Source organism: Aspergillus ochraceoroseus (genome assembly GCF_002846915.1).
Source record: "Aspergillus ochraceoroseus IBT 24754 chromosome Unknown P175scaffold_6, whole genome shotgun sequence".
In the NCBI taxonomy this organism is placed as follows: Eukaryota; Fungi; Ascomycota; class Eurotiomycetes; order Eurotiales; family Aspergillaceae; genus Aspergillus; species Aspergillus ochraceoroseus.
This window is the reverse complement of record NW_024468481.1, coordinates 1,848,667-1,860,563: the sequence shown is the minus strand read 5'-3', so window position 1 is coordinate 1,860,563 and position 11,897 is coordinate 1,848,667. Positions and strand designations below refer to the sequence as shown.

At 50.0% G+C, this 11,897-nt stretch overlaps 4 protein-coding genes across 4 annotated transcripts; 3 read left to right on the top strand and 1 right to left on the bottom strand.

Moving 5' to 3' along the window:
• Window positions 1–491: 491 nt before the first annotated feature.
• P175DRAFT_0517846 (protein transporter TIM23) lies at window positions 492–1,746 on the bottom strand. The gene is made up of 2 exons (XM_040899013.1): window positions 1,018–1,746; window positions 492–940 (listed from the first exon to the last, which is right to left on the bottom strand). The coding sequence occupies exons 1-2, from the start codon at window positions 1,615–1,617 to the stop codon at window positions 917–919; spliced, it is 624 nt and encodes a 207-aa protein (XP_040751007.1). The 5' UTR covers window positions 1,618–1,746; the 3' UTR covers window positions 492–916.
• A 277-nt stretch (window positions 1,747–2,023) lies between these two features.
• On the top strand, window positions 2,024–7,877 carry P175DRAFT_0462696 (THADA/TRM732 family protein). The gene is made up of 10 exons (XM_040894796.1): window positions 2,024–2,261; window positions 2,331–3,295; window positions 3,355–4,336; window positions 4,393–4,632; window positions 4,682–4,904; window positions 4,975–5,285; window positions 5,345–5,859; window positions 5,910–6,050; window positions 6,124–6,749; window positions 6,812–7,877. Exons 1-10 carry the CDS (start codon window positions 2,107–2,109, stop codon window positions 7,637–7,639), a joined length of 4,986 nt encoding a protein of 1,661 aa, XP_040751006.1. The 5' UTR covers window positions 2,024–2,106; the 3' UTR covers window positions 7,640–7,877.
• Window positions 7,878–7,959: 82 nt separating this feature from the next.
• P175DRAFT_0503150 (uncharacterized protein) lies at window positions 7,960–8,813 on the top strand (the record flags this gene model as incomplete). The annotated part of the gene is made up of 1 exon (XM_040897559.1): window positions 7,960–8,813. The coding sequence occupies exon 1, from the start codon at window positions 7,968–7,970 to the stop codon at window positions 8,811–8,813; it is 846 nt and encodes a 281-aa protein (XP_040751005.1). The 5' UTR covers window positions 7,960–7,967.
• Window positions 8,814–8,970: 157 nt separating this feature from the next.
• P175DRAFT_0503149 (PX and BAR domain-containing protein) lies at window positions 8,971–11,457 on the top strand. The gene is made up of 6 exons (XM_040897558.1): window positions 8,971–9,239; window positions 9,300–9,574; window positions 9,627–9,893; window positions 9,954–11,042; window positions 11,102–11,215; window positions 11,277–11,457. The coding sequence occupies exons 1-6, from the start codon at window positions 9,149–9,151 to the stop codon at window positions 11,370–11,372; spliced, it is 1,932 nt and encodes a 643-aa protein (XP_040751004.1). The 5' UTR covers window positions 8,971–9,148; the 3' UTR covers window positions 11,373–11,457.
• Window positions 11,458–11,897: the final 440 nt, after the last annotated feature.

Here is an 11,897-nt window from a genome sequence, read left to right as displayed (position 1 = left end):
CAGCCTTAGTGATGGTTACACCAAGCACTCGGGCACGCCTACTATCGCGTCTTTGTTCTATCTGTTCAAGATTCAAGACCATAACCAAAGCGAGCTCTTGTAAGATGAGGCACTGAACTATTTCATGCTATAAAGCCCAACTATATCCTTTTAAACATTCACTTCTGTCCATCCAACCAGGTCTTGTTCAGAAACCGCACATGCCCTGCGCAATCGATCTATCTCCCTCACCCGATGGATGCATCGCATCGCCACGATATTCGAACAAGGGGTACTATCACTGCGACGGCCTCTTCATCAAGCGAGTACCGAACGTTCAGATAGTACATGTACAGGTAGGTACCTTGGTTGTCGACTACCTCATCTCTTTGAGCTCCGTTGGTCATGATTTGACATGCTGGGATTCAAGCCACAGGGTTGAAAGATCCCTATCGGATTCGGATTGACTTCTCCATAACAGTAGTAGTAGTAGTAGTAGTAGGTGGATATGTAAAGGGTGTGAAGTGAAATCTTTTATTCTCCTAACAACATTAAGGCGCTTGGAAGACGAACTGAACCCTGCAACAGTTTTCGCCAGGGAGACTGCTATATGTACAGAAAAAAAAAAAAATCGAACAAAAATCCATTACCATGCCTGTTCCCCAACCCATGGATAATGCCGAAGAAGGATGATGCTTTGAGCGCCGGAGTGAAGAGATTTGTGGGTGAAAAGATGTAAGGCAACCGTTCTAATACAAGGTAAATGAAAGTAAATCTAAAACAACACCCTTCCCGCTTGACTGAAACAGACCATAAAAAGTTAAGGGGTTGTTTTGCAACGACTGGTGACAAATAAGACTATCGACTGAAGTCCTCCTCCTCCCCCGACCTCTGGGAAGAAAGGGCGGGGTTAAAATACAGCTGGACGCGTGCGCGTTCACAGAATGGCCTTCTTCGCCACCTAAAAAAAAAAAAAAAAAAAAAAAACCAAAGTTAGCCATCCTCATCATTGAATAAATCAGCCAGCCATGCACCTACCGTCCAGGTTCCGGCAATGGTGGCCACAATACCGCCGGAGATCAGCATGGGCTTCAGTCCGCGGGTACTCTTGAAAACCATTCCACTGACAGCTCCCGCGGCGATGCTGTTCGCGGCATCGTGTTTCCCTCGCGCGTATCCGGCAAACGAGTTCAACCCGTTGTAGACCATAGCCACCACTCCAGCAGAGTTTCCGAGGAAAGGACCGCGTCGGGTGATCGAGTTTAGAACACCGTTCAGGCGGATTTTCGGCGGCGCTGTCGCCGGTGTTCGGCTTAGCCCTTCGGCCAACCCCCAAGCTCCTCCCAGTGTCAAAGCAGCAAGATAAGTCGTTCCAGTTCCGTAACAGAGATCGTCGGACCACCCTCGGGACGGCAGAATCGATTGAGAGCCGGGAAGCTGATCAAGGGCGGAGTCCTCGAGCGTCAGGTAGTCGAGGGTATCTTGGTTCAGGCCGGACAAGGGGTGCAGCTGCGTAGGATCCGGAATGGCGACCTCAGAGAGGAACGAGGTGGCATCTTGAGCGCTTGTAGGGTCAAAGACATCGTCCCCCTGGCCTTGCGACTGTTTGTGACCGCTGATAGAATCCCAGATAGCCATTTTTGGTAAATTAAATATAAATAACGGAGTGGCCCCCCCCCAAAAAAAAACAAAAAAAAAAAAACAAAAAAGAGATTCGAAGGAGGGATGGAAGGAGAGCAGTCGCTAGGAACACGTAGCAGGATACTTGCAGTTCTTCGTGATCTTGTCGTCGTCGTCGTCGCAGGGAGTTTCGGGAAATCGAGAATCTGAGGATTCGGAACAAAAACTTCAGCTCCCGTGACGAGCCCGGATCTGCTGATGTAAGGCGGTCGAAGATATCTCTCGGCACGGACTAACCGCAATCCCGAGTCCACGTGACCGCTGATCGGGTTCCTCTGGATATCGGAGAATATATACGCCGGGACTAACCGCTTTTGGAGGGACCCGCCTGGAAAATCCACACGAGGCAAAAAGAAAGATTGGAGGAAACGCGGGGATCGGTGCTGCCGGACGTTCTTTGCAATTGATTGACAGGTGGGAATCTAGATATGCTCGTTGCCGACGGTCATGGAACTTGAACCAGTTCGCAGCGTGCCCCGAGACGCGGGGTCCATTGACATGGAGGACATCTGCCAAAATACACAGTTACTGCCCGAGGACACCCTCCAAAAAATTGCCAAGGGTCCGTTGGTGAAATTCACTATTGCCTGCGATGATATCCAGTAAGATTGCATTCGGAAACTATCTCATTTTGGCTGAAATTCATTGCAAGGGTCTGATCGCTCCTACAGGAAAGTCACGAGGCTGTTTGAGAGCCTGAGATTGGCATTTGCATCAACGGCGGTCACTCATTCTCACACTACTGCTGCATGCAATGCGTTGAGCGCCTTTCTGGATGCGGCATTTGTGTCGAAGCGGGAAGAAACCAGGCGACTAGCTCGATCCCAGGAAGTATGGGTTTCTGTCTTCGTGACCTTCTTAAACCGATATAAGGATGTAAAGCCTCGTCCGATGAAGCAAGTCCTCGAGTCGCTGGTAGTCATCCTGGCAAAAACTCGGGACGAGCCTCAAAGGGACTCTATCCAAGAGAGGATTGTGGACGAGGTCCTCCCCAGTGTTATACTTGGCGAGGCCCGTTCTCGATTGAAGGCCTCGATTCTTGCCATGGAGATGTTGGTGCGCAAGAACGCGATCCTGCCTATCGAGCTAATCTCAGCGGTTGACGCCTGGCTTTTGAAGAACCCAAAACAATGGCCCTCGGTCCTGCAAGAGGAATGCCAGGTTTCAGGGATAGACCCCTCGCTTTTCTTGCGGAGATCTTCTGAAGATACAGCTTCACGTGTGAGCTTCCAAAAGACGGCAACTGAGATTCTGGTTTTTGGCGTTCTGAATCGAGCAAAGGCTGTCGAGCTGGCGCCATCTGTTGGAGAGGTTCTGGCATATTTCTTCCAGAAACTGCAGCTTTCAGTCGACTCCTGTATCCTGTCCCGTGAGGATGGAGAGAGTTTGGCCTCGGTCTGGGTGAAACCGGTGAAATACTTTCTATTGAAGAATCTGGATATCTTGGAAAAACTGTCCAACCATATCCTTCACAGCTTGTTTAGTGTGAGCACGGGTGGTTTCCTCCGTTTCATAGAAACCTTGCCTTTAAAAAGCCTCCTCGATGGTGATATGAGCAGTTCCTCTTCGGCAGAACTCACGGTTCTCTTTGCATCATTGCAAATAGCAAAGAAGACCGGCTTGGTCCATGAAGATCGTCAGTTTAATATCTTTACCCACTTGAATATGGAAGTGCATGGGCTGATTTTATCCCAGTTTACTTTTCCAGGGCAAGCACCGCAAGCAAACAGGCGGAGAGCGCGATTGTTCTGAAGAGCGAGCTCATCGGTCAATTCCTCTTCCACCATGATTTTAACATTAGAATGGCCGCGCTGTCTCTCCTAGTCACAGCGCCATCCACAACAAAGCCAGTTTCTGCGGCTGCTATTAGGGTTGTGCTTAAGAGTTTGCCGTCTCTTCATGCCGAATCTGATCCCTGCTCTCGAGGAGAAATCTTGACCCTCATCCGTGGATTAATCGTGCGTGTGAAAGGCGGAATTCTAGCAGATAAAGAGAATCCCGTTGAAGAGAAGATCACTGTAAACAAAAAGAAGCAGCTCGTATTTGCCCGGGACGATGCCGAAACTGAAGCATGTATGAAGAACTATCTCGAGTTTCTCTTGACGGATTTGCGACCGACAGCCTCTTACCATCGCCATATCATGGCTCTCAAGACTCTGATTCTTCTTCTGGAGTCGGGATTGGATGATCGCTACACAGGTTCCGTATCTGGCAAACCGGAGGGTCGCCAGGTGAGGTGGAAATTCAACATGGATATTTTTGGATCCAGATTGTTGAGGCTACTGGTGGATCTTCTGCTGGACCCCTTTGAGGAAGTGCGAGGAACAGCTCTTAATATTCTGAAGCTGTTCCCATTGCCAGTTCTCCTGGGTGGCGCGTCTCATTCAGCTGTTGGAAAGCCTGAGCTTATAGATGCCATTACCAAAGCAGAGCAGCTAGCCAGCAATACCAGCAGAGCTGACCATGCAGATACGGTTGCCCGACTTTTTTATCTCATCTTCTGCACTGCTAGTCAAAGCAAGGTAAATGATGATGGTATCTTCCATTGGTGGGATACAAAGGCTGGAGTCGTTGAAATGCTCCTTGGGAAACTGGAAGAGAAGCTGTCCCTTCCAGAAGGGCTTTTCCACTCATCTCTGCGTGACGCCCCCCTTCATGGGTACCTTTGTGCCCTCAGGTATTGACCGATGAATATTCTCTCTATTTAGTCCCGCGGTTAACTGAGTATTTTAGGTACATCGTTTCGACCCCCAACTTCTACTCAGTCATACCTAATGACGGGCCTGTCGACGGTGAGATCTGGAGAGCAATTCATTCAAGGATCTCATCTTGCTGTGATAAGATTTGGGACGAAGTAAAGCCCGTGCTATGCATCGACTCACCTGAAGGGCATGCAGCTGAACCCATTGAGGACCTCAAAGTAGGCCCTAAGGATATTCTTTCCTACTCCTGGCGGGCCCTTCGAGAGTCTAGGTAATTGAATCCTTCTTCCAGTGGTCTTATTCTCTGCTAACATTACCAGTCTTCTTCTCAACGCCACTCTTTCCAACGAGACTTACGGCCCAGAATTAGGGTTGAATAGAGAAGACTATGAGAAAATTGGGAGGGCAAGCTTCACTCAATTGGCCGAGCTCCGCCACCGAGGAGCATTTTCGACCGTTGCTCAGACATTCGCTTCTTGTTGCCAGCGATGCGGACAATCCAAAAAGAGGGAAATCTCTGAGCTTCCTCTACTTTGGTATCAGGTGCGCTCATAATCTTCCAGAACGAGACAAAAATGGATGGGAACCTGAAATTTTTTAACATTATTTACAGGAAGCGAAGAAAATCATTTTTGAATCGGCCTCGAAACTCACCCGCCGCTCAGCAGGTCTGCCAGCTTTGATAGCAGGAATTCTTCTATCCAAGCCCGGAGGACCGCTATTCCACCAAGTAATTCAAGAACTTCAGGATATTTCCCACCTGCCTGCGAAACACGACGAACAAAACCAAGTCCTGGAATTGCCTCAGGTTCATTCGATGAATTGCTTGAAAGAGATCTTCACCAATGCTAGACTCGGCCCTCACACTGAAGCCTTTATCATGCCCGCCCTGAATCTATCAGCCGAACGTATGGGCTCCCCGATGTAAGTCTCGTCATGCCAGAAAATCTCGAATCGAATCCAAATCTCTAACTGCTTTCAAGATGGGCTTTGCGCAACTCAGGCCTGATGCTCTTTAGGGCTTTGCTAAACCGCATGTGCCGCACAGACTTTGTGGGTTTCGGAGGCCAGTCAGGATCAGAGCCTGGTGCTAGAATCTCCTTCCAGAAGTATCCCGGTCTTGTCCCATTGCTGTCGGCTCTTCTTGAGCCTCCAAAACAGATCAAGATCGCCGAGCAAGGGGATACGGCTATGGTAACAGAGCGGGTGTTTCCGGCCCTCGAACTTATTGCCGAAAAGATGCCCAACTCCCCAGATACTAACGATGATATGTTGCGTGCGCTGGTTCGCGAGCACCTGAAAAGTCCAGTTTGGGGTATCAGGGAGCATGCAGCCCGCGTGTACGCTTCGTTACTGAATCGTTCCGATATTATTGAGAACATTCAATCACTGCTCAAGGCGCGCGATGCCAAAACCCAAAATTATCTCCACGGGGAGGCCTTGTGTATTAAGTATTCCTTGCGCAGGTTTTCCTGTCTGCCTTTCGCTCTTTGGAATGGTATGTTCTCCCTAGCTTCTGTCTTGTGGATTGCATGTTAACTGGAAAAGAACGTGTCGGAGAAGTGAAGTCGACCATAGAAGCAGTTTTCTCATCATCGTTTCCAGCGGCTGTATCTCCTTTCCTTGTAACAACCTTGTTGGAGATACTGAGTGATGCCGTGGAGAAGAGCATCGAAAATGGCGTTGAAGGTATGTTTTTGCCTTTTCTTCTTTTTTTGGTCTTCAGCAACATTTGACTAAGCTTAAAAAAAAAAAAAAAAAGGCGAAATGATCCCACTTCTCGACAAATTTTTCGAAACTTACGATATCATTGACAACCTGGATTATGTCTTCGATTCGTCTCATCCGTCTTGGACCACCCTAAGCACAACTCGTGCGTTTTCTCTCCTTCGTAGAGAGCTGGCATGGATCACAGTTCTGAAAAAGTTGGTCAAGGGCGAAACGGATGATCTGGTTCCGTTTATGCTCCGGATTGCTACTCTTGATCCCAATACTTGTCAATGGCTTCTGGAACAGACACATGCTACGTTCGGGGTAAAGGAGCATTACCGAGGACCTTTGCTTGATCTCTACAAGTCTACCATTCTTGAAGGTTCTCCTGTGGAAGTTAAGATACCTGCCATCTCAAATCTGGCGGCTAACTTGCAGTTCTTGGTCGATTTTAACAAGACCGAAGTGCCATCTATTGACTTGCCCTGGGAAGCCCTGGCCAAGGAAATTAGCATTAACTCGACCAGCAAGGGTTTTAACAGAGATAGAGCCGATGTGGAACTGCAACTTCAAGGGTGTCTGCTGGCCACAAAGTCAATCATCTTACACCAGGAACTCTCTGAGACGGAGATCCTGCAATGGGCCACACGGCTTCGATTCGCGTTGCAGGAAGATACGGTAGGTCGAGATTTCTTTTCTGGTTCAGGGCTGCGGACTAGATCCACTAATGAATGAAACAGGAATTCACGACGAGATACGCTGCCGCAACATCCATTACGGCATTCGCTCGAGTATTACGTCCCCTGGGAATGGCCCCTCGTGTGGATGCAGCTTTCCTAGAAGTATACTTGATCCTGTACGATTTGCTCAATGACGACGACGAGGAGCTGCGTGATATCGCTGCTTCGACTGCGTCGTGGATTCTCTCGTTTTCCTCTGTCTCTCCTCCTCAGAAGAACGTCACCCTCTCCCCACTAAACGCAAGCGAGCTGTTCGCAGCCTTTATTGCCGAAAACTACCCAAGCTCCCAGCTCCTCGGTAGTAGAGCCATCCGATACATCCTCGGGCAGGAGTCGCGAATCGGGGACTCAACCTCCAACGCGCGGTTGCTCACCGTGTCAACTGTCATCCATGAACTTCGGCAGGACAGCACAATTTTGTTCGAGGAAGAGAAGCAGAACCTATTCGTTGAAGAGGTCCGCGAGATTGACATCTGGTCGGGAGTGTTGAGCCAGCTGGCGCATTCTTCCTATAACGAACCCCTCCTCAAGGAGACATTCCAATGGGTCTGCGAAGGCCTATCCTGTTTCTCAGAGACGCTTGCTAGCGAGAACGGCGAGGATGGACTGATTGGGTGGACGTCAAAGCCTGAGACCTATATCCTGGGAGTCCGGGTGATCAGCCTTGCGAGTGTGATGGTTTCCAAGGACTTTGCTGGTTCGGGGCTTCTAGGCGAGGGAAAGGCCGCCCTGAAGGATAGACTGCTTACATTGCTCGGTCGTGGGAAGGAGGGTTTGCTCCATGTTGATTTGGTTTCGCGGATTCAGCTTGGGTTGGAGAGTTCATAAACTGGGGAACACGAGGCGAGGATAGACAAAAGTTTTAGACACGTTAGATATGAAGTTATGTTATGTTGTTCATTGCATCGCAATCAGCCTGGGTGATGGGATGGTGGCTTTCGTCTGCGCAAGTTTTCCAAGTCGCTGGCTGGATTCTGGTAACACATCTTCCAACCAAGAAGTGTCCAGCTGCGAGATCGAAGTCACTTATACCATCCTGATAATAAAATTGAGATGCATTTAATTCTACCATTACTTGATTTCGTTTTCCACCCGCATTCCTTTTATTTTTTGTCATACTAACGCAGCGGCTCAGCAGTTACAGAGCTCAGGTACCATGCGTGCAAATGTGGTCATACTGATCGTCGTTCTCGTCGCCCTTGGTACAGCAGGAATACTATGGCTGTACGCCCGGCGGTTGCAACGCAAAGTGAAAAGAGACTTGATCGTGCTCAGGGCAGAGTCACAAAGGCAACAGCAAATCCAACAGGCTGCCCAGGCTGCCCAGGCTTCTCGTGCATCGTCTAGAAGTCGCACCAAAGGCAGGGGAGATGGACAGGGAAGAAAGCACACCCCCTCTCATGGGTCTCGAAACAGACAGCCAACCCAACGGAAAGGAAAACAGCCAAAACAAGGGAAGAATGAAGATGCGCAAGCCACGAACGATTCGGGACGTGCTGGGTCTAGGAAGGCATCTGGGTCTGGGTCCACCCAACCTCCCAAGCAGGACAGTTGGGGCAGTACGGAAATCCCGGGGGTAGAGCAACCACAAGAACATCACCAGGGCCAGGACGAGTGGGCTACAGCGGGAAATGCAAAGGAAGATAATGCGGGAGAATGGACGAACAACGCGGCTACGGGAACCGTCGAGGCGGGGGATGATGAGTGGAAGAATAATAATACTAATACTAACAATAATGACACGCCGGATGCCCCAGCGGAGACTACATGGCCAAGTAATAATGACAACAACAACAACAACAACAACAACAACAGCAGCAGCAGCAACGGCAACGGCAACTGGCAAGACGAAGAATGGGGGAACAACAATGCTCAGAATAATGACCCGGGACAAGAGGGCGGTGGTGGAGCATGGCACAGCACTGATGGGATGGCAGGAGATGGACAGGAGAAGGGAAATCTGAATGGAGCTGGAAATCAGGGGAGGGGGAGATTTTGGTGATAATGGCTGTATAGTTAGTAGAACTTTCCCAGTTGTATAGAAGAGCGAGATGGTTACACTTCTGGTCTCTGTGGAACTCCGCACAAGTGACGTGGGTGAATTTCCCCCCCCGCGGCGGTGAAGGCGGTGAACTTCTGCTAAGGCTGACGACTGACGACTTCTCTGTGTCTTGACCTCTGCTGGCTGCGGATTTTCCTCGGGATACTAGGCATACGCATAGATCTTTGCTGTTGTTTGTCTCTGGGTTCTGGAATTTCCGCTTTCTCTTATGCTCCTTGCCCCTGTTTCGCGTTCTCGAAAGATCAAGGCTGCCTGACCAGCCTCCGGGCTTAACTATGTGGAACGACGAGGATAACAACCCGTACGGCGCATTCGATAGCGAGGCTCGTCTATCGGAATCGTTGCATTCGACTACAATTAGTCCTCGTAAGAATCTCGCGCCTTCTATGCCACTGGATTTTGGGTCATATTGCTAACGCCTGCAAGCTCTCTACAACCCCGATTACCCTCCTCCACCGTCCAGCCAATCCTCTAACCCCGATACATCGGACTACATTTCGGGACCACAAGACTTCAGCGAGGATGAGGCTGCACTGGACCATGCGGATCAGAGCGGTGCTGGGTACCTCCGCAGGAGTGTTTATGACAGTCGCATAGAACAGATCCTTTATGAGAACCCGGAGATGCCGATCCTTATCACCGATGCAGGCAAGAACCATGAAGGCGGTGGGAGCTTCATCGTCTATACAATACGGACTGGGGTAAATAATTGTGTTTTCGCGCCTACCTCTGTTGTGTACTGAGCGATTCCAGGATTTAGAAGTTCGGCGACGGTACTCGGAATTTGCGTCGTTACGACAGACCCTCGTAAACCTCCACCCAACCCTTATCATCCCGCCTATCCCCGAGAAGCATTCAATGGCAGACTATGCCGCGAAGCCCACGAAAGCCAAAGAGGATACTGCGATAATCGATCTCCGCAAGCGAATGCTCGCGGTATTCTTGAACAGATGTCGCCGAATGAAGGAGGTCCGCGAGGATGGAGTTTGGTGGAGATTCCTGGACCCTAACGTTAGCTGGGTATGCTTGAAGATAGTGGTGTTGAACGACCAAGGGTTCGTTTCTAATTTGGCTTCATAGAGCGAGGTTCTGCATTCCCATCCGGCTTCGTCAGTGCCGAAGAACAATCTCAAGGCACCCCCGCTCGACCCTGCAAACCCTACTCCCGCTCATGCCTGGCTACCGGTCCCATCGACCTCCGCAAAGTTGAAAAACACCCCGGGTTCTGCAGCAACAACAACAACAACAACTACTACTACTACTACTACTACAACGACTAGTACAACTACATCCCCGATTGCGGAGACCCCCGGTCCGGAGATTCTTGGCCGTTTCCCGCCTGAATCGCGAAAGATGAGCGAAAAGGACCTAGATCCCTACTTCATCAACTTTGAGGCCTCTACGAGGGAGCTCGAGCTCCTTCTACAAGGAAATATGGAGAAAGTAAATCGGCGCACGCTGTCGCATTTGTCTTCGCTCTCCGCAGATTTGATGGAACTGGGGGCGCGCTATAATGGGTTCTCACTATCGGAACAATCTCCGACGGTTGCTACTGCCATTGAGCGGATTGGACAGGCAGCCGATACATCTTACATTGAAACGGAAGAGCTGTCGTCTGCTCTGAGCGCAAACTTCGCGGAACCGATGAGAGAGAGCGCTCAATTTGCGAGCGTCGTCCGCAGTGTCTTACGGTATCGTGTCCTCAAAAGGGTGCAGGAGGATATGACAAGAGAGGAGCTAGTGAAGAAGAAAACTCTCCTGGATTCTTTGGAACGAAGTGAGATGGAGGCCAAGCGCATCGAACAGTATCTTAACCGCACCTCACCCCACACAGGGGCAACAAAACCCCAACGGTCCTTGTCTACCTCGTCAACATCCAGCACCCAGGCTGGCTCTGAAGGAGAATCACGTCCTAGTGGCGAGGAGACCGCGTCGATTGACTCGGATTTCCCGCCGACCCACGGAGAGTCCCACCCCGCAATCTCACCACAGCGGTGGCCTGAGTCGGGGCAAATGTCTCCTCCCGCGCACCGGAAGACCTCGAGCGGAACTTTTGTGGCAAACAAAATTTTCGGTCGGATTAGCCATGCTGTTCACGGATTCGTCGATGTTGACCCCGAACGTACCCGACGGGATCAGCTCGGGAGAACTAAAGAAAGCTTGGTTCAAGTAAGGTTTCTAATCTTCTTCGCGATATAGAAGTGCATACTGACTGATCTGTGGGGTAGTTGGAGCAAGCTCTACAAGTATCCGAAAAGGATGTCAAAGATGCCAGCACGGGGATTTTACAGGATCTGAAACGCTTCCAGAAAGACAAGGAAGCAGATCTTCGACGATACATGGTATGTTTACCTAGCCGATACATACACCGCACCGTGCAGAGCTAACTAGATTGTCTGTCAGGTTGCCTATGCCCGATGCCATCTTGACTGGGCACGCAAAAACCTCGAGACGTGGACTGAAGCCAAGGACGAGGTGGATAAGATCGTGGCTCGGTAGTTTTGCCTGCAGTTTCGTGTTTTTTTTCCCGGGGACGGCGACCTAGAGATCTAATCTGAATTTGGGCGTTGGTGGAATGCTCCTGAAGTGAATTTCCCGAGTGGCTTCTCTCTCTATTCCTTGCGACCGTTATTTCGTTGTATGCTCCACCCTGGATCAGAATATGTACCGTAGCAAAATAGCAAAATATGCCCCCGATGAAGGCTGCAGCCCCCTTTCTTTCGTTTGGAGCGAGGACGATGGTGATTGATCGCCTTGTAGTAGGAGGTGTGACAGGCAAAGGAAGACCACATTGGTTTTCTTTCCCGAGACTCTGCCTGTCCAACCGCAACTTTGCCATCTCCATCTCCATCCGCTGTAAGTCTAAAGAACCATCATCCATCGTACGGAGGATATTGGACAAACTGCCCCGGTATGTTGAACGGTTTATTTTGTTTCCCCCCTTTTTTTTTCTCGTCACGACTGTTGACAGATGGATCAACTCTAGGGTGAAGCTCGGTTTGCACAGAAATTGTCCTCAGATGA